We start from the raw sequence: 22,790 nt of genomic DNA, 5'->3' as shown, positions 1-22,790 counted from the left end.
GTTTAAAAACAATCAAACAAAAAGTACTTTCAATTTTTTTAAAAATGAATAACACCTTAAATATTTATTTTGGAGAATCGGTAATTATCCTGAAAAAACATTTATAGACTTGTTTTTTTAGGAAGATGAATGTCATGGAAAAAAGCCAACAAAAGCTTAATTCAATTAGTATCTATATCAATGTACTAATAATCACAGAGTATGTGCAGTTTGGAATTTCCTCACCTGAGTAGTCGTACTAAAAGAACTATAAATGTGGAAACTGAAGGAAGAAAATGATAAATTTATAACTAAATATCACTCTTAAACATGATGGTGTGTGTGTCAAAAATACCCCAACCAACACGCACGCGTAATCTTCTTCTAAATGATCGTATACTATAGTATAAACAAATGATCTACAACTGTTTAGATCATGATATACGATCATATAGTTCATTTTAAATAATATACATTAGTAATACACGATGGGTCACACTATCGTTTACCATAACTACACGATCATTTAAGATATATTACAAGGATAGATAATAGTGCAGTGAAATAATATATTTTACATGATCATGTTGATCATGGTAAATGATCGTGTTGATCATGGTAAACTATTGTGTCGATTACAGTAAATGATTGTGTAGTCTAATGTAAATGATCGTTAAAACTTCAAACCCAACGACCTTGTTGACTATGGTAAGCGATTTTTTAGATAATGTCAACATGATCGTGTAGTTCATTTTAAACGATGGGAAAAAAACTTTAAATTTGAACAATCATGTTAACTATTGTAAACGATCGTGTTAATAATGACAAACAATCATGATTATAATTTAGAATGATATTTAAATGATCTTAATGTTTTCAAATATGAGGAAGGTGAAGAATAATATTGAAACAATCGTGAACTAGCTTCAAAGAATCTTGTCGAAAATGATGAAGAAGAAATAGAAGATTTAAACAGATGAATAAATCGTTTAAACATGGAAGAAAGAAAATCGGGTAAAGGAGATGAATAAATCTAGAAGAGAAAAAATCGCAAAAAAGGAGGAAGAAAGAGAAGTGATACAAGGATAAATCTTAAAATTACAAAAATATTTTACTGACTTCTTGAACTTTTGTTTTTTGTTACATGTACTGTAAATATTTTTTAGTTTCGTTACATTCATGTAAATTAACCTTATTTTAATTTTTTTTCTCTTTTCACATGAAATCAAATTCAAAGAACAACTTTCTTAATATCTATTTTGTATTTGCCAAGTTTGATGAGTCCCACCTTCTCCTCTTGTGAAATATAACACCTATTTTTAATATTGTCTAAGAAATTACTCATCTCCCTATAAACAAATTATTTTAAATAATAAAATTTTAAACAAAATTTAAAATATATCAAAATATTGTAATTTATTTGTAATAGACTACGACAAAGATTAACTGTAATTTATATGTATATTTATAATGCTTATATGTAATATTTGAATTAATAATCTCCATCCACTAATATATTTGAATTAATCTCCACCCCATATAATATTTTTATTTTAAACATTTTTTAATAACCTATAACTCTCCCGATCAATTACAAATTAAGCAAGATTGCAAAAATGGGCACTCAAAACTTTTCAAGTTACCAATCATCTGTGGGGAATAATTAAACAAAACCACACGCATATATATCCATATAATTCATTACTTTGACTTCTGGTACACATTTATATACACAAACTCGTCTTTTGATTGTGTTGGATTTATTATAATTTTTAGAAAACTATTTGAGCTGGAAATCATACTTATAACTCGAACACAGTTAATTGAGTTGAGTTTATAAAAAGTTTGAATCCTAAGAGAACAATCTTTTATTTGTTTTACCTCAAATTTACAATAATTACGAACACCCCTAATTTTAAATATTTGAGAATTAGTTCTAAGCAAACCCTAATTTGTTTAAATGAAAAGAATAAAATAATTTCTTATTTGTTTTTTACCTGTAATTTACAATATTGTCGTATTCAAAGTATTATATTTTTCTTTGAGAAACAAATTCTTTTTCATATGTCAATGTGTGTGTATAAATTGGTTTTATTATGTTTATTCTAATACAATGGTATGATTATTATGGAAGTTTGACTGTATAAATGTGACTTTTTTTTTGTCATTTTTTAATTAATATATAATAATTACTATTAATTAACCACTAAACCTATTAAATATATAAAAGGAGTTTAGTCAATATTTAAACTTTAATTGATCGATTAAATAATAATATATTAATGATGCGACTTAAATGTAAAATATATGGTGGATATTTATTGAAAATTGTATGGGGTATTTTACATTACACATTAATACCACTTCAAAATTATAGAGTATTTGTTATTTAATGCATTTCTATATATGTAAAAAAGGTTAAAGTATAAAAAAATAATATAAATTTATTCGTTGACATGTTGGTATATTAGTTGATGTATATATCTATAGATTGAAAGAGTTTAACTTTGATATCAGTTTTTAATGGATATCTTTGATAAAAGCAATATAATCAATATCTATAAAATATACAAATATCATAGGCTAGTGGACAATATGAGTATAAATAGTTAATTACAACACCTATAACTTATTTAAAAAGCACTGCAAGAAAATATATAGTTAAAAATAGCCTTTTTTTTTATTATAAATTATTTGATTTTATGTAGAATTTAAATGTCATATCAACATCACTCCCTATTTGAGATCAATAGAATGACTCAAATAGACTATATGATATTACACTCTTTGTTTGAGACAATGTTTAGTTTTAGTTGGAAATTAGGGTTTAGGATTTAAAATAACCTACATGTGTCTTACTATTCTTCACTCATAGGAGTTTTTGTTTCAAGGGTTGTGAAGTATTTCAACCAACTTTCGAACACCACCTTCGATAATCGTCGTCCACCATTCTCCGACCACCACCTTTGGTGACTTCACCATTGAACTTATGATATGCAACTTTGGCAACTACTTTAGTTAATTAACAACTTACCTTGAAATTTTTTAATAAAAACATTTTTAGCATATATAACAAGCAAAAGAAACTTATATATACATATTATACTTTTTTAAAAAAAGTTTTAAAACACATGTATGTTTTAATTTTTAAGAAGTTTTGTCATACGTTTTTTTTTACTATTAATTTTTCAAAAATAGTATTTTATGTACTAAATAAATGTATGACAAAAAATAATAGTAAAAAAACATAAGATAACTAATATCTATTTTACAAACTATTATAATTTATACTATAATACTCTCCGCCCAAACACATACTAGAATAACTCATACCATATATAATACTCTACGCCCTAAATACAACCATAATAACACATAGTTTATTATAACAACTTACATATTAATAATCTACCCTGTGTCCGTTCCCTTGGTATTTATATAATACACTTTAAGTAAGAAAATTAGGAATTTTCAAGTAGATAGTTGAAACTATAAGGCAAATTATTTTAATCATTGGTTAAAGTTATTTGTATTAATTTGATATTCAAAGTTTAAGAGTGTCTAATAAAAGCTTCTAAACTTAATTATAAAAGGATCTAAACTATTTTAACAATGTTGAATAATAAATCTTTGGATTAATTTGTATCCAAGTTTTTATTTTGCATATACATTGAATATTATTTATTTGGAGAAACACTACTTTTCTTCCATTCATTAGTTGTAAGGAAAGATTAACTTTTTAGTTTCTCGAATTTTTGTTGAATATCTACATTTGGTCTATAAATTTTAAAATTGTACCATTTTAATTAACAAATTTATAAGAATAGACCCCGTTGTTTTTACTCTCGAGATTTTATAAATAGGTTAAAAGGTATTAGAAGTATTTTTTATTTGATTTTGTTAAAGTTAATTATATGATGTTTCTCTTTAAATGGAAATTGTCAAAATAACAAAGTGGTCTATTTAAAATTTTCAAAAATTGTTTTTGACATAATATGATTCTTAAACATCATTTTTCAAATTTTAAATCTCATATAATTATTTAAAATAATACTATAAAATTATCTTAGAATCTTTTAAACTTAATTTTAAAAACTTTGAGATCAATTAAAAAGATACATTTAAGTTTGATTCGGACACTCACATAGATAAAATAATAATAATAAGATACATTTTGAAACTCATGAACTTAATGAGTATATTCTTATAAACATAAAACTCCTTCACGAAAAACACCATGTTCAAAACTTAGGGATTGAAAAAAATAGTTTTTCTAAAAGTTATTAATGTTCTACAAAAATGATTTTGTGTACAATGGCAGATCCAAGAGTTTTCTATTGGGGGCATGGGACACTATTTAATAAACACACTAAAAAGTGTTAAAGAAATATTTCGATGTTTCGCTGATGCTCCAATAACATTAACTACATTTGTAGCAATAAAGAAAAGACTAACAATTTCCATGTGATTTTTTGTAATGTAAAATTGCATTAAAAAAAAAGAATAATACTTTTTTCATTGAGTATCGTTGAGAATGGAAATTTTGTTCACCGACTTTGTTGTATTTTTTTCTAAATATTTGTTAGATAACAAACGATGGTTAGAAAATAAGTTAGAGGTTTATCTTAGTTAGGTTTTTGTTCCTCTTTTTAAAATTTATTTTTATGACATTATTGAAATTTGTCAATAAAATTGACATTTGGAGTATTTAGATAAATAAAATTATTGAAATGTTGCAAAGTTATCTTGTAGCTTTTAATTTTGTAATTAAATAAAATAAATTTATACATAAGTAACGTAAATATGTGAATTTAAAAATTATATAAAAAAAAAAGATAAAAAGAAAGAATAATACATTTTTCATGAAATTTTGGTGAGAGGGTGGAAGTTTGGATCATGACTTTGTTGCATTTTTTTTAAATATTTGTTAGATAATAAATGAAGGCTAGGAATAAGTTAGAGTTTTATCTTAAATATGTATTTTTCCTATTTTTAAAAAATTATTTTGAATCAAATTATCGATATTTCAAATAAAATCTATTTTGTTGTAATTTAGAAATAAATTTGATATTTAGGGGAAAAAATTATTGATATTTAGAATAAAAACTATTTCTTAAAAGTAGTTGTAATAGGGAAGAATCAAACTCTTAATTTAGTTTTGCAGCAAATGCACAACTACTCCACCAAAATCAAAATATGATCAAAATAAAACATTATTTAATATATATTGTAATATGATACTCTAAAATTCATGTTAAAATACAAAACTCGATACTGTAAATGGTGCATGTGCTCTGACCTCTTGATAAATCTGCCCTTATTTATGTACCGATAATATTTATGGATGGCTAATATTCGTGCATGTCCAATAAGAGAATAAAAAATGTGGCACACATGATATAATTATCATAGAGATTTGTCAACATCATACCAAAAATATCATTCTTTTTTTGGATAAAAAAAGAAAAGAAAAGAAATCTGCGGATGAGAGTGTTCAGATATATACCTAAATTATAAATTCAACTATATTTTATGAAAAATAACAAATAGCATCTGGGTTTTGGGGATTAATTCCTAAATTTAGCTATAATAAATAAATTCATCTTAAAGTTTTAAGAAAAAATAAAATCAAGTCAAACTATATTAAAGTTCTAGTGATGATCGTTATTAAATATATCTTAGCTTGTGATTTTAAATGCATCTATTAAGTTAGTTAGTCCATCAAAATTACTTTTTTTTTATTGAAATTAATTAAATAATCAAAATATAAAAGCTCATAAAATATACAATTTTGAAAACGAAAAAAAATCCATAAACCCATAATAAAACATACAAAAAATACCTCAATCAATACGTCTATAATTATTTAGATTATGATACACGATTATTTAGTTCTTAACGATAAGAAAAATATTTTAATTTTAAATGGTTGTGTTGACTATAGTAAGCGATAGTTTAAATCATATCCACACAATTGTGTAATTTTTTTTAAAACGATGGAAAAATGACTTCAAATCTAAACGATTATGGGTAAGCAATCGTTTAGATCATATCGTGACTGGAAAAGGGCTTCAAATTTAAACGAAGTATTGACCATGGTAAACGATCGTGTTGACAATGGTAAAGGATCGTTTAGATCATGTCAAAATGATATTTAAGCGATCTTGATATTCTCGAATATGAAGAAGATGAAGTAACTTTAAAGAATCTTGTCGAAAAGGTGAAGATGAAATAAGACGCTTAAACAGAAGAATAAATCGTTTAAAAATAGAAATTATGAAGGAAAAAGAAGAAAGAGAAGTGACGCAAGACCAAACTTGAAATTATGAAAATATTTTGGTCGATTTCATGGGCTTTTGTTTTTACACGAGCTATAAGTATTTTTATGGATTTTTTATTACATCTATGTAAATTAACCTTTTTAAAATTTAGAGAAAAAATACTAATAAAAAATAAAAGGACTTATTAGAAGTTTAGAAACTAAAATTCAACCTTTAAAAGTAGATTGAACAAAACTCTAAGGGCATGTTTGGGGGAAGAGTTACAAGGAGGAGGGTTGGATTATGTAACCCAATCTTTGTTTGGTGGAAGGGTTATCATAACTCTAGTTTTATCCCTAACCTCCCCCTCATCCCTTCTTCAACCCATCTTCATCTTCTCCTCAGCCCCTTTTCAACCATTCCTCAATTTTCCTCAATCCTTTAAATACATCTTTTTCTCATTTATAATTTCTAAACCTACGAGTGTTGTTAATTTTAATCTTTTTATTTTAAAAACACAGCTTATTTTTAAATTATGAATTTGATACAATCACATTATTGAAATTTTAATTTATTCATTTTCTCTTGAATTAAGTAATTTATTATGATTACACGATTAAATTTTTAATTTGATTACCTTCGAACAATTCTGTGTTCGAATTCATATTAATATATTTGTGAAATGAAAATTTTGATATCAATCTCAACGTCATTGTATTTTGTTAATTAACTTAAATATCTAAGGAATGTCAACTCAATAAAAGAAAATGGTAAAATTTTAACAAACTACCATAAATTAATTACAATAATCAACAACTATAAGGACTATTTGATTAAATTAAAAATTTGTGAGCTGGAGTTTCAACAAATCTATTATTTAGAGGTGGTTTGTCGATATTATTCCACTTTCATAATATTATTTTGGTTATCAAATTAAGCTTGTTTAAATTAATATAACAAATATTTTGTTAGAGAGGTGGTAGGTTCATGAATTTTTTACCCAATAATTATTGTAGAACAGCTAAAATAAATATTTTGAAAATATATAATCACTATTAAAAAGAATAAAAATTAAAGTTAATATTTTAAAAGTAGATTAAAATAAACCGAAGAGAAACCTAAAACTATATTCATTGTAATTTTTCACTAGACAACAAAACTAGAATTGGTAATAGCGTTAGTTGTTATTTTATGTTTTCGGTATTTCGTATTTTCAATTGTTATTTGCACTTATTTATATGTTTACGAGTTGCATGTCACATTTTTTAAAATCAATTTATTGAAACGTAAGGTATACTTAAAAAGTGTTAAAAATGAACGTTGTAGTTAAATATATTAAGACAAATTGTTTTAAGAAAACTAGGACGATTTTGTAAACTAAATATACGAAATTCATATATTAGATTTAAATATGAAATTTTTTTAAAACAATATTCGCATTGTACCGATTAAAAAGTTGAAAATGAACGTTGTATTTAAAGAAATTGAGGCAAATTGTTTTATAAAAACTATGACAATTTGATAAATTAAATATACGAAATTTGTGTATTAGATTTATAATTTGAAATAAAATAAATTTCATAGCACTACATAACATTTCTCCAAACATATCTTATTAGAACATTATCATAACACTTCCTATATAACTTTTCCATCGAACACATCTTAGGCTCCTAAAAGTATAGATTTTATATCATTTAAAATACGTAAAATATTCATTCAATAATTGATATAGTTTTATTCTTTCTTGTTTTGCGGAAAATGATAATGAGAATTATTAAAAGAGTGTCAACTAATTCTTTATATATTTTTCAAAGTCATAAAAGGTAAAAATATCAAATGGAAATAGATAAGTAATACAAACCACAAAATTTGTAGGTTCGTGTTTTTATTTCAAGAGAAAACTAATATATATAATTTTGAAGGCAAAAAAACAAAAAAAAAAGTTTAAAAAAAAAATCATATTTTTAGTTCCAATTTTACCCTTCCCATCCTTTTAAATTCCCATCATCTTTGAAGTAGTAGGGAGTAGGGACCAACCATCATCAATTCTTATCTGAAGAAGTATTAGGGAGGAGTCTTCAAACATACAAATCTTCACTCCTTTTCCCATCATTTTCCTCCATCAATGGATTCCATTTCTTCCCCTTTCCTCTCCCGCGGAAATCTCATTCTCTCTCCTCCAATTTCCACTTCCCGGCCACCCATTTCAACCCCAATCTACTCTGTTCTCACCGAACAAACCGCCAAAAAGAATACCCCTCCACCAGATGCCGATTCTCCATCCCCGTCGTCCTTGCCCCGACGATCTCCTCCCTCTCCAGCAATGGCGAGGGTCTCCTCTACCAGACGAGTCGAGCCGTCTCTGCCGGCGAGATTGTTCAACGCCTTCGATGACTTAATCAACAACTTCATAAACCCGCCGATTAGCCCCTCAGTGGATCCACGATATATTCTCGCCGACAACTTCGCTCCAGTCGATGAGCTACCACCGACGGAGTGTGAAGTCATCTATGGGTCCTTGCCTTCATCTCTCAACGGTGCGTACATTCGTAACGGCCCAAATCCTCAGTACCTTCCTCGTGGTCCCTACCATTTGTTCGACGGCGACGGAATGCTTCACTCTCTTCGAATCTCCAATGGCCGCGCCGTTCTGTGTAGTCGTTATGTGAAGACTTACAAATACACTTTGGAGCGTGACGCTGGCCATCCTGTTTTACCCAACGTATTTTCCGGCTTTAATGGCCTCACCGCCTCTGCCGCACGAGGCGCCGTCTCCTTTGGTCGGATATTAACCGGGCAGTATAATCCGGCAAACGGCATTGGTCTTGCAAACACTAGTCTGGCTTTCTTCGGTGACCGACTTTACGCCCTAGGTGAGTCCGATTTACCGTATCTGATTCGATTAGCTCCAAATGGTGATATTGAAACTCTCAGCCGACATGACTTCGACGGAAAACTCACTTATAGTATGACTGCTCATCCGAAAATCGATTCCGATACCGGCGAGGCATTTGCGTTCCGATACGGTCCTTTGCCTCCGTTTTTAACTTACTTCCGATTCGACAAAAACGGAGCCAAACAGTCCGATGTGCCGATACTTTCGATGAATCGACCGTCGTTCCTGCACGATTTTGCAATTACTAAAAAGTACGCTGTATTTGCAGACATTCAGATTGGAATTAACCCTACGCAGATGATAATTGAAGGAGGGTCTCCAGTCGGATCAGATCCATCGAAAATTTCAAGAGTAGGACTAATTCCTCGATACGCTAACGACGAATCAAAGATGAAGTGGTTCGATGTGCCTGGATTGAACTTAGTTCACGCCATTAACGCTTGGGATGAAGATGATGCTGTGGTTATAGTGGCGCCAAATATTCTCTCCGTCGAACACGCACTAGAGAGGATGAATCTGGTTCATGGCTTAGTGGAGAAAGTCAGAATCGACCTGAAAACAGGAATAGTAACGCGGACGCCATTGTCGACCAGAAACCTAGACTTTGGAGTGATACATCCCTCGTACGTCGGGAAGAAGAACAGGTTCGTTTACGCCGGTATTGGAGATCCGATGCCCAAGATTTCGGGAGTGGCAAAGCTCGACATATCTCAGGAAGAACGTCGAGACTGCATCGTCGCTTGTAGAATTTTCGGACCTGGTTGCTATGGCGGGGAGCCGTTTTTCGTGCCGAGAGAAAGGGAAAGTTCGGACGAGACAGCGGCAGAGGAGGACGACGGATATGTCGTCTCGTACGTTCATGATGAAAACTCTGGTGAGTCGAGGTTCATAGTAATGGACGCGAAATCGCCGGAGCTCGAGATTATCGCCGCGGTGAAGCTGCCGCGACGTGTCCCTTACGGTTTTCATGGATTGTTCGTGAAAGAAAGTGACCTCAATAAGCTATGAAATGGAAGGTAGCTTAATAACACAACCGTTATTTTAGACAGAACCGGACTTTCGACCAGACCGCTAATAGCCGGTTTACAATAAATATATATAATAATAATAATAATAAAAAGGTATTCGTAGGTATTGATATGCAAAGAAGGAAGTGTATGTAAATTATCAACTACAATACAAGCATTGTATAAGTGGTTCTTTATAAATTTTGAACATCTAAAAATACTCATATTTTTATAAGACTTTTACATAACAATGCCTTCCATTATAACGACCAATTCTCAAAACAAATCCTAACAGACAATAATATAAATTGATTACAAAATTATAAGTTTTACACAAATTTGTTTCAATCAAAATTTAATATTTTAATTTTTTAATGAAACCAGAATTTTTGGTTTGGTTTAATTTTGGTGAATCCAAAATCAAACCATTTATATCATTTGTTATGTACATACCAAAAATTGAATTGAATATTTGTGATTTGTTTGGTACCAAACAAACATTTTGATTCAACTTGGCTAATTGTGAAGACACCTACCATGTTGATTCTTAACTATCGTTCTTGCAACTCTTGACTGTAAAACTTATGGTAATGAGTGATCATTATATATATCAAATGCAAAAACCATATCGTTGAGTTTTATAATGGCACGGGGTTCGCTTAGATTGTATTTAGATTTTGAATTTTAAAATTTAAACTAATAATTTCTAAGTTTGCTACTAAATAGAATAAACAATGTTCTCCTTGAATCTTTTTGTTTTCAAATTTTCATCAGTTAACTTGGAAATACACTATTGGAATCAATGTCACACTGATCAACAGAGAGACCATTTATCATCTCGCCGGAGAAAATCGACAACGGCAACAACCATAACAAAATCTTAATAGAATTCTATTAAAAAGAGAGAGGGCAATATATGCACAATGCATATATATATATATTAATATATATATCTACTTCTCATGTAAAAATTGATCCTTCAGATACAGAAAGAATTCCTAAATTGAATTCATGAATCTCTATGCAAAGCTTCCATATATTTTCTATTCAAGAGTCAGAAAAGCGGGGGGGGGGGGGTCAAATTAGTGAATCTACCAAAATTTTCTGAAGTTTGCTTCTTTCACCTTTCACCATCTGTGTGTTTTTCATTAGCCAAAGAGGAAGAGAAGTCCTCTTGAAATCTCCATCTTCTACATTTGGAAGTCTGCTTCTTCTAAACCTTCACCATGTGTGTTTCAGACAATGTCGAAGATAGATCCTCTCGAGATTGTGATCGTCTACTTTGAAGGCGCATCTGACTTCGGCGTGGAGTCCAGAAGGAACCAACACTGCTATTGTCAAATTGCATTTGGCCAAGGCTATTTGAGGAATAACTATGCGAAACCCCACTGCTTGTCGACCGGTGCAATGACGACTCCATAAGTTGGATGCCGCTGCTGCTGCTAAAGCCATGCCCTAAGCCAAAGGGTCTTTCTTGAGAACCTTTAACTGTTGGACTCAGTGGCATCTTGACTCTGCCATCACCTGTCACACCATGGTTTCACATCGTATTCATAGTTTATAACAAAAAAGGGCTGTAAAGAATCTATCTTATAGAAAAGGAAACCATGATAGCTAAACCTTATTAGAAGCCATGTTATTTGTTATATAATTATACATTTGCATATTTTGGGCGAAAGGAAGTTACAGCTAAAGACTTCGACATTAAACAAAACACACAATATATAAGAACCATTTACCATCAAGATCTTTTGAGACTTGAACAAGAGTACAATAAAGAATTTAACAGCAAACATTAAAAGAAGGAACCCTTAACTGCTAAGCTATACTCATGTTAGCATAGAGAGCCTTGCACGGGAATAAAATGATATTTCAACTGTGGATGCATAAAAGTGACATAATATCATTGAAGTAGGAAAGCAAATGAACATATATTCTAGTTGTTAAACCAAACTAATATTTCAAAATGAAGCAGACGGTGGATTAAAAAAAGTGAAACCAGATAAGTGTAGATTTTTTTTATAGATACAATTCCTTTCATTGAGGAAAAAATGAAGGGCAAACAAAAAATCAAGCCTTAATCAATAACCACAATTCTTTCGACTTTTCCCACTAACAGATGAAGATATATTGATCCAAAGAGAGCTTCCCCATTTAGGAAGGCAAAGTACCAACAAAAAATCACTATAGCGTTGACAAAGCATAAGTAGCCTACTAATCTCATAACATAGAACTATGACACTAGCATTCAGCCATTCAGGCCAAAAACCTTTTTAGCTGATGAAATCTTCATGCATAAAAGTTTCTCCCATAAAAGTCAATTTCACATCTGTCTGATCAAAGAATGACATAACACAATCACATTGCACATGCGGGAGGATATTTCATGTTATACAAGCTCAACAAGAAAGATTCATGTACGTAAATATCAGAACAGAGCGTTGCAATGTACAAACTAAAGATATAACATGTGTAGAAACTTACCAGCACTCATTGGACTCCACCGCTGTAACCGAAAAGGAGATGGAATGTTTAGAACAGATGTGGTGGAGACAGCATTATGCCTGAAAATTGGGAGATATGGCCTCCGGAAAAATCTAGGTAATGCACTTCCTACACAGGATAATGCAAGCAGGAAAAACAACGATGTGAACAGAATGACGATTAGAATTAGAGGATCAATCTTCATTTTAAAAATTTCATAACCACGAAGCTCTAGCCTGGTTGCAACAGTAAATGCCTTTCCAGCCTCCAACAATGAAACCCCAAGTGTCCAAGTTGTACTCCCAGAACCAATAGTGATTTGTTTATCAGTAATATGCAACCCCTCTCTAAGGAGTGAGACTATGTATGGTGCTCTAAAGCAGTATTGCTCAATAAAGGGTTGTGGAGGAACACTAGCCTGTGCAACATCCCAAGGTTTCTCACAAAATTTTTGGCCCCTTTCTAATACATCATCGAGTGTAGCCTCTGACGTCAGATTGAAAAATCGAAATACCACAAAGAAACCAGAAATTGCGTAAAAATTTCCGTATGGTGGAGGGTAGTTATTAGTTATGGCACAAGGTTGTACATCACAATCAACTCCAGTGCTTGTATTTGACCATTCAGAAAAATTTACAGCAACTTTAGCAAGTGCAGAACATTCTTCCCAATTTGGAGCACCAATCAGCCTTAGAGAAATCCCAGAATTACTTCCTCTATCCAATAATTTCCCACACTGGTTACATGTATACTGCTCATTGTAGCCAGTGTGCAGGCAAGGGTGGTTTAGTTTAAATTTCCCATTAGACAGATCCAGCTTTTCAGGTTCTTGGATCCTTCTTAATAGATGGACAACAGATTTCCCAAATGCATCATTTAAACCATAGCCGGTAAGAGAATAGGCATTAAGATGGTAATCAACATTTCCAATTTTAATGTTCAAACTAGACTCATTTTGTTCCTTGCTTTCAAAAGTTACTTGCAAAGAAGAACCACCCAAGTCGAGTGCCCCATATGTTGGTTCCCTTGGTGTAGCTCCCAACAATTCTTTTTGATAGTTAAGAGCTATCCAGCCGTAGTAAGCCTCTTCTGTACCTGAAATGGTTTTAACCCACTCTCTCTGGCAAAGAAAGCGCGAACTCTTTAATATAGACCAGGCACTGTCCAGAAGCCATTTTGAATCTGCAGGTGGTAACTTTCTAACTCCAGCAGTCGCATAAAGGAAAAGCGAGGTGCTTTCGTGGGCACGCTTTGGAATTTGCTTCTCAGCCCATTGAAGTAGAGGTTTAATAGCTTTCTTCAAACCCGTCACATTACGAACCAACTTATCGAGACCAGGTTCTGTTTCCATTCGATCATAAGCCCGTCCGCTTTGAGACTTCAATTTCTTCTTTTGTCCCGTATATGACCTGATAGCAATGGGAAGGGCTCCATTTTTCTTATAATTAACATTTGCTTGATATACAAAAGCCCGAGTTCCAGTACTTCCACAGTCAAGCACCACATAATATCTAGGTGTTCCTTGCGACCAATATGAATAAATATACATAGAAACCGTATAAATTAGAAAACAAAACAGCAATAGACATAGAAAAAGAACAACGGTTCGAACCCACTTCCTGGTCAGCCACCAGAAGGAGCTTCCAGGCAATGTCTTCTCCTTTGAGAAACTAGAGCTGGCATTCTCTCGCTGGAGTGGTGAAAAATCTGGAGTAGCATTCTCAACGCCACGATTACCTTCTTCAAGATCAAGTCTACGGTAAGTAGAGAGGTCCTGAAGAGACGACGAAAGCCTTAGATTGTTCTTAAGTGCAGGGCTAACAAATCCGGCAACAAGAGGAGATGGGGAAGCGATCAAAGGAGGCGATGATGAAGAGTTAAACGCATCTGTAGAAGAATGGCGGCCCGACAACCGAGTGGCTACAGACGAGAGGATATCCCTAAATTTCCCAAACACCATTTTTTCTCTGATTTGGGAAAAGAGTTCAAAAATTTCTCAAAAACCCAACAAAATCCATCATCATAAGAAGTGAATCTCGTAATTGTAGATCAAAGTGATCCCCAAACTCGCAGTTTCTCCCAAAAGTAGAGTAGAGAGAAAGAGAGAATGGGGGGATTTTCAAAATGAAATTCGTTTGAGGGCTGACTAGAGGGATCGATCAAAATACATGGAAAGAAAGAAGAAAGGCAGTGGAGAAGATCAATGGGAGAGATGAAATTGTTGAATTGTGAGGATAGAAAAATGAGGAAGAAGAAGAAGAAGAAATAAGAGTGTATGTGATGTGTTAAGGTTAGGTTTAAGGATTAAGAGTGACCTGAAAGGAGCAATTGGGCAATAAAATTAGATAAAATCAAAGTTCCTCCATCTTCTTCGCCACTTTCTGATCTCAAACTCATCGAATGATCAGATTCAGATCCAACTTCAGCGACGAGCTGCTCTGCCAGCCACTGCCACCGACCAATTTTTTTCTTCTCCCTTTTTTCTTAATACATTTTTTTCCCTTTAACCTTTTCCAAATTTAAACAGGTGGTATTTAAAAAAATATAACAAATAGACAAAATACAAATAATTATTCTTAGCCCACATGTCCACGTGTTCACAGTAAAAGAAAATATAAAGATTTGGATAAATATTGTGAAATTTCATAAATATCTTAAAATATTCTTTTTAATTAAATAAGAATTCACATATTTTGAAGACAATTTTATCCTTATGATTAAAATTAATTGTATAGGTAATTCATAATTAATAAGTATTTTTTACCTTATTTACATTATATTTATCATTATCGTCTAAAATATAACTTTCTTTATTATGTTTTTAATTAATGTAAAATAATTATTATTCTACCAAAAACGTAACCTTGTATAATTGATTTTAAATTATAATCAAATCATATATTTAATTATTTTATAATATATTTTTGAATATGAAAATATTTTTAAAAAATCTATTTCTTAATCCAATCATTTTCGCTTAATTTCTCGTCTCGTCGTCCGTCGCTTGCACATTATCCCATTTCTCCACCAATTTTGTTACATCCTCCGCGTGGAAATCAATTAAATTTCTTCACCAATTCCATCCAGTTTCGTTATTTCGTTTGTTCACATGCACATTATTTCAACATTTTTCACCAATTCCATTGTTAGAAATCAAATAAATTTCTTCACCAAATCCATCCGCGTGCACATTATCTCAATATTTTTCATCCTTTCGTTCGCCTCATACATCCGGTTAGTTGTCTTCCTCAATTCGTTATATTTTTCTGTACTCCATTAAATCATAGTATTCCTAGAACGTTTAACGTTTTATTCCCAAAGAATTATTTTAGACATATACCGCTTCATATATATAATAATTCATATATAACATCGTAGATTTCTTAGAATGTTTTAAACTTTGATTTCGTAATATTGCATTTAGATATATACCACTTGATATATACAATTTATATAAATATATGTTGACATACAGTTTCCGAAAAATATGAAATATCGGTTCTGTTATTTAGTGTACATATACCCCTTCATATATACAATAATACATATAAATTGACTTACATTTGTCGAGAAATAGAATATGTTAAATTGATTTATGAATAGTATATATAAAATAATATATTGTATATTTTATGAATGAAAGGTTGTGTTTTCAATTTGTTAAATTGATTTATGTATTCTATTTCAAGTATTCATATTATATGTAAAAAATAATAAGTTATGTTTGAAACAATAGTGATTATGTATGAGTTATTAAATAAAATGTAACACCCCAAGTTAAGGTAATTTATTTTAATTATCTTAAATTTAATTTAATTTGTGTTGGATTTTATTTGGGTGCTAATGGAATTTCTGATTAAAGTTGTTTGCTTAATGAGATTTGTAGTTGGGAGAAATTTGATTAATTATATGTGATTATGTAATTAATTAATTTTGAAGTTGGAATAATTATATTATGTAGATAGTATAGTTATGAAAGGATATTTGTTCTGGAGAAAAATATTTTGTGGAGAGAGAGAAAGAAATTTAAAATAATAATTATATAATGAAAAATATAATTATTGTTTAGTAAAAGATAATTGTGATATTTGATTTGGAGAAAGGTTGATGTGATTGGTGGAGTTATTGGTTTAAAAAGAGAGATTTGGTGGGTTTTAAATGAAGTGAGAGAAGATTTGTTTGGTTTAATTGGAAAAATAAGGAATAATAATAATAATAGTTTATTATTATTAATAGGCCTCGGGAACATCAATCATCTCCTTCATTGAGAAAAGAAAAGGAAAGCTTAAAAACCGTAAAATTGTTCCCATCAACCCGCCGCAGTTGCCTCCCTCTTTTCGACCAAGCCGCCGTCGCGTTTCGCCTCCGCCTTGCAGTCGCCGTCTGTAGTCGTCAGCGCCTCCGTCGTGAGCTACCCGCCTCCTCCGTCAAGCGTCGACTAGGGTATCCAACGACTGAGCTCTTCAGTCGTCCACCTCCATCTCACCGTCGCGAGTACCGTCGCGGTATTCGAAGAGCTGTCATCGATTAGTCGATCCCCTCCGCTCATCGTCCGATTGTGTTACCTGAGCCCCGCTGGTCGCTCCGCTAGTCGCGCCGTCATCGGCGTCAGCCACAGCCTACCCGAGCCGGTTCAATCTCAACCCAAACCACGTGCCTGAGCAAGCCGCGCCTTCTAGCCGTCCGAGCCGCACCCGCTTATCTAGCCACACGTAGCTGAGCCGCTCGCCTACCCAGCCGCAGGCTGCCAAGCCGCCCGCCTACCCGAGCCGCCTTCTACCTTCTAGCCGAGCTGCCTAGTTCTTTTCCCCTGTTTTTTTTCAAGCTGTTTGAGCCGCTAAGCCAATTTTTGGCCCTTTTTCCCTAATTTTAGTAGGTATTTAATGGATTTTGGTTATTTTCCCACCAAGGACTAACTTGGACCTTAAATAAGTTAATTTTGGATTACTCCTTCGTGAAGGCTCAGCTAACTTTAATTGGAAGGAACTGAGAACCTTGTTTCCTCATCAGTTAGGGTTGAATTGGAATTCAACCTCAGCCCCCGGTAAGTTGAAATTAATGGGATTTGTGATCCTTAAACCGCAGTTTATTTAGTTACTGAATTTAGTATTTCCCTTTACTTTTAGGACTTCATTATTCAGAAAAGCTCAACTACCGCTATCGGGATTAAACCTCCTTATTTAGGCTAATCTCCAGGTACGAGATTCTACTACTAGACCCTCAAGTTTAATTTAAAGAGACCGCATGTATGAATGGTTATGTACTGATGATGGCTAGCTACAGAACTTGAGGTTACATATAGAAACTAATATTGTAATTTTGACTGCAGGATGATTATGTGTTAGAGCGGTTAATACATTGATGTTATCACCTACGTTTTATTGATAAAATATTGTGAGTGAGGATGGTATGACATGTTATGGCACGATATGTTATGATATAATTTGATGATACGTTATATGCATGCTATGGATAGGGTGTATGTTAGCTTTACCTATTAGAGTCATACCTACGCGAGTGTCCTTCGGGATCACCATCTTTTTGACGATTGCGTAGTCCGACGGGTCACCAGTCTGACATTGACATTGACACAGGCATGATTTGAGAGATCCGATGGGATCGCTCACACTTATGACTGCGTAGTCTGACGGGACCACCAGTCTGACATTGACATTGACATAGACATGATTTGAGTGATTCGACGGGATCACTCACAACCCGATCGTCTTAGATGTTCCCTTGGGTTCACCGAAGACCAGATTGTTCCTACTGGATCACAGATTGTACGTGTTCGAGAACGTGCTAGTTTAGGGGTACCACTTTTCAAGACTCTAATAGGAAGTTAACAAGCACCTAGCGGGACTAGTAGTGGGTCCCTTACTTAGTATATTTTTATACTCACTCTTTCTATTTTTATTTTTCAGGCAGAGACAGAGGTAAGAGCAAATGCAAGCTGGCGAATGACCAGAGTGACCCTGGCGAGCCATAGGGACCCGTTTGCTTCCGCTTTATGTCATAGTTCGGATTTTAGTATTTGCATTTTATTTTTTTCTTTATTTGTTATTTTACTTCTTTAAAATTAGATAGAATCCGAGTTAGGATTTTATTTTTTGACTTATTTCTAAATACATTTGTTTATATTTTAAATGAGAAATTCGAGGTTTTGTTTTATTTTTTTTCTATTTTAATTTTATAAATTTTATTTGTCTTTTAAATTAGTAATGATTTCGGCTTAGTATAAGGAGTTGGTTCGTTACATATAATAAATTAGGAACTTTGATTAGTACGCTGAAAATTTATGGAAAAATATGGAAATAAAATAATTGAACTAAAAACTAAAACATGAATATTTCAAATAAAATTCTAAAACAACATACTAAAAGTCTAATAATAAGAAAGAAAAATTAATTCAATAAGGAAAACTTGTATCTCTTTCGATTATGGCCAATACGTCCACAACGATCAAATTTAACGCGTCTCTTAAACGCTATTTTAGAAGGAATTCTAATCTTCTTTGGTCGACCAACTGAACGTTTTACATTAGGTGGGAGGATGAAAACTTCAATTTTTGTATTATTAAATATATGCAGTAGTATATTTGTAACAAATCACAGAACATAAACATATTGTACAGTAGTATATATGTACAAAATCAAAGAAAATACTAATCGAATCGAGAGAAAAAAAAGAAATACGAAGCATGAAGGAAAAAGAACTGAACTATATGTGCCACTAAATACTTGTTGTTGTATATATACAGATGTATATACTGCTAACATCATTTGTGTATGTAGTGATATATAATGAAATTCAACTACAATTTATGTATTATTGAATATATGCAGTAGTATATATGTAACAAATCACAGAACATAAATATGAATAAGATGTATATATCTGATAAAACACATAATAGAAGTAGATTAAACAGTGGTATATAGATGTATATATTGTTCACGAAAACTTTTGTTGCAACGTGATCGCGACGCGGAGTGACCGACATCCCCAATCATTTTATCTTTAATATTTAAAAGGTTTGGAGTCACTACCAATCATATTAAGGTGTGATTGGTCACAAAAAAAATTGGTCTACGTAAATTCAGATTTAAGGTTCGGGAGTCAGTTGTGTGTAGGGAAGATATTAGCACCCTACAACATCTATAAAAATGATTACCAAAACTTATCTTTTAAACTAAATTAAAGAGGTTTACAATTTTTTTTTATTTGATAGTTTTTTAAATGTCCCATGGTTATCAATTCATATCTAAGAAAAAAACTAAGCATGAATTGATGATTATATGGGTAGCATGAGAGCCATTAGAAAAATAGAATTTAATTTTTATTTAATTTTTTTTATTTACCTCAAGAATATTAGAATATCAAACTTTGATATTTTTATTTCCATCATAGGCTTTTAATGGAAAATTTCATGTATCTAAAGAATTAATGAATTCCAAAGAAAACACTACCCTGTCCCATTTTAAAATATATATTTTGTTTAAAATAATTTACTAATTAATTTTTAAAAATTGAGAAATTTCATGTATTTGTGGAAAGAAAAAGCTTACCTTTTGGCAGAATAGTTTTTCGCTTTTCATCTTTTTAACTGATCTCTTCTTTTTCCAAAAAAAAATTCTCCCCATTTCCCTTTTTTTTCCTCTGTTTTTATAGGGCACTGAAATGGTAATTTTTTTAAGATTGCAAAATCGTGAGGATCGTGTTTGTGATAGTGGGAAAGTGGGAAGAATTGTGAAGAGGGAGAATCGTGAAGAAGGAGGGGGAAAATCATGGGACTTGTGAGGAGGAAGTGGTCGAGAGAAAACAGGGAAGAGATATGAAATTTAATTATTGTTTTCTTTTCTTTTTCTTTTTTTTTTTTAAATAAATTCAAATTCAAATCAACTTAATTTAATAAAAATAGATAAATAAAATAGAGTAATAAAATAAAATAAAGTAAAGTAAATATAAAAAAATAAATGGCCAAAATATGGTATCTACAACTTGCCCCTTTGTCCATCATGAAAATATTAAAGGTGAACAAAGGAAATAGATAAAGTATTTGAGCGAAATTTTATTTTTTAGAGAGAGAACTGAAGAAGATTATCAACCTTTAGCTCCAGGACGAGGTTTGATTAATAAAGGACTTGATAGACAGGCGGCTTCGGCCTCAACTTCAGATCTGGGCTCGATTTAACCAAATTCAAAAAGACATCAATCTTAGCTCCAGGACTAGGTTTGATAAATAAAGGACTTGATAGACAGGCTTCGACCTCAGCTTCAGATCTGAGCTCGATTTAACCAAATTCGAAAAGACATCAACCTTAGCTCTAGGACTAGGTTTGACAAATAAAGGACCTGATAGACAAGCTTCAGATCTGGGCTCGATTTAACCAAATTCGAAAAGACATCAAACTTAGCTTCAGGACTAGATTCGATAAAAAATGGACTCGTCCTACTTTGGACTTGGTAAAGATTTAATTTGAAAATAAAATATTGTCATTTTCAAAGAAATAAATAGCTCATTGCTCTATTCATCAATCCTATTAACAATTGATCAATATGGTCACCAGATAGAATAAAACACATATATCATGAAAGCTTTTTAAACTGCCGAATTCGCCAATCTTCGAATCAAAACTACGAAAGACTGTACTATGTTGTAAAGATCTCATGTCATACTCCAATCCCATGTCCCAACTCATTTGAGGCACCATTGAAAAGCATAGTCCATGTCTCATAATCTATAGCATTCTTTTTAACTAGAAATATGTTTTCATCCGGGAAATCAATCCTCATAGGTTCGTAATTTGCAACTGGTTGAGAAGCTAAATGATCAGCAACTATGCTTCCCTTTATTGCTTTTTTAGTAACATAAACAATATCGTACTCTGACAACAAAACTTGCCATTTTGCAATCCTTCCAGATAATGACGGTTTCTAAAAAATGTATTTTATTGAATCCATTTTTGAAATAAGACATGTCGTGTGGTATAACATATATTGCCTCAAACGATGAGCGGTCCATACCAAAGCACAACAAGTTCGCTTTAACATTGAGTATCTAGATTCATAATCGGTAAACTTTTTGCTCAAATAATAAATGACATGCTCCTTATTCCCTGATAAATCATGTTGTCCTAGAACACCACCTGTGGAACTTTCTAATACTGTTAAATACAAGATTAACAATCGCCCTAGAGCTGGAGGTATCAGTACTGGTGGGCTCTGCAAATACTGCTTAATTTTGTTGAAAGCTTCTTCACGATCCTCATTCCATTTTCCTGGGTTGTTTTTACGTAAGAGTTTGAAGATTGGTTCGCATGTTGGTGTTAAATGTGAGATAAATCTGGATATGTAGTTCAATCTTCCCAGAAAACCTCGAATTTCTTTTTCTGTTTTAGAGGATGGCATTTCCATGATGGCCCTTACTTTATCTGGGTCTACTTTGATCCCTTCTTCACTGACGATGAATCCCAGTAGCTTTCCCAAGGTTGCCCCAAATGTACATTTGGATGGATTTAATTTCAATTGATATTTTCTCAACCGATCAAATAATTTTTGGAGTATGGTTGTATGATCTTCATCTGCCTTGGATTTTGCAATCATATCATTAACATACACCTCTATTTCTTTATGCATCATATCATGAAAAAGTGTAACCATTGCTCGTCGATATGTTGCCCCAGCATTTTTCAAACCAAAAAACATTACTTTGTAGCAAAATGTTCCCTAAAGGGTAATGAATGTCGTTTTTTCTCTATCTTCTTCAGCCATTTTGATCTAATTATATCCTGAAAAACCATCAATGAAGGAGAAAGTTGAGTATCCTGCAATGTTATCCACCAACATGTCGATATGAGGTAAAGGAAAGTTATCTTTTGGACTGGCTCGATTTAAATCTTTATAATCCACACACATTCTCAATTTTCCGTCGTTTTTGGACACTGGAACAATGTTTGCCACCCATTCAGGATATTTGAAGACTGTGACGAATCCTGCTTCAATTTGCTTATGTACTTCCTCCTTTATTTTAATCAGTACATCAGGTTTCATTTTACGTAGCTTTTGTCTCACTGGGTTGCATTCTAGTTTTAAAGGAACTTGGTGTACTACAATATCCGTACTTAATCCTGACATATCTTGATAACTCCAAGCAAAAAT

At 32.1% G+C, this 22,790-nt stretch overlaps 2 protein-coding genes across 2 annotated transcripts; one reads left to right on the top strand and one right to left on the bottom strand.

Annotated features, from left to right (window-relative positions):
* The first annotated feature begins 8,197 nt into the window (after positions 1–8,197).
* On the top strand, positions 8,198–10,380 carry LOC103493037 (probable carotenoid cleavage dioxygenase 4, chloroplastic). The gene has a single exon (XM_008453654.3). The coding sequence runs from the start codon at positions 8,368–8,370 to the stop codon at positions 10,144–10,146; it is 1,779 nt and encodes a 592-aa protein (XP_008451876.2). The 5' UTR covers positions 8,198–8,367; the 3' UTR covers positions 10,147–10,380.
* A 670-nt stretch (positions 10,381–11,050) lies between these two features.
* On the bottom strand, positions 11,051–15,129 carry LOC103493038 (probable apyrase 7). The gene is made up of 2 exons (XM_017045710.2): positions 12,630–15,129; positions 11,051–11,669 (listed from the first exon to the last, which is right to left on the bottom strand). Exons 1-2 carry the CDS (start codon positions 14,587–14,589, stop codon positions 11,359–11,361), a joined length of 2,271 nt encoding a protein of 756 aa, XP_016901199.2. The 5' UTR covers positions 14,590–15,129; the 3' UTR covers positions 11,051–11,358.
* Between the last annotated feature and the right edge of the window lie 7,661 nt (positions 15,130–22,790).

Source organism: Cucumis melo, chromosome 7 (assembly GCF_025177605.1).
Source record: "Cucumis melo cultivar AY chromosome 7, USDA_Cmelo_AY_1.0, whole genome shotgun sequence".
Taxonomy (NCBI): domain Eukaryota; kingdom Viridiplantae; phylum Streptophyta; class Magnoliopsida; order Cucurbitales; family Cucurbitaceae; genus Cucumis; species Cucumis melo.
This window is presented reverse-complemented; position numbering and strand designations above follow the sequence as displayed.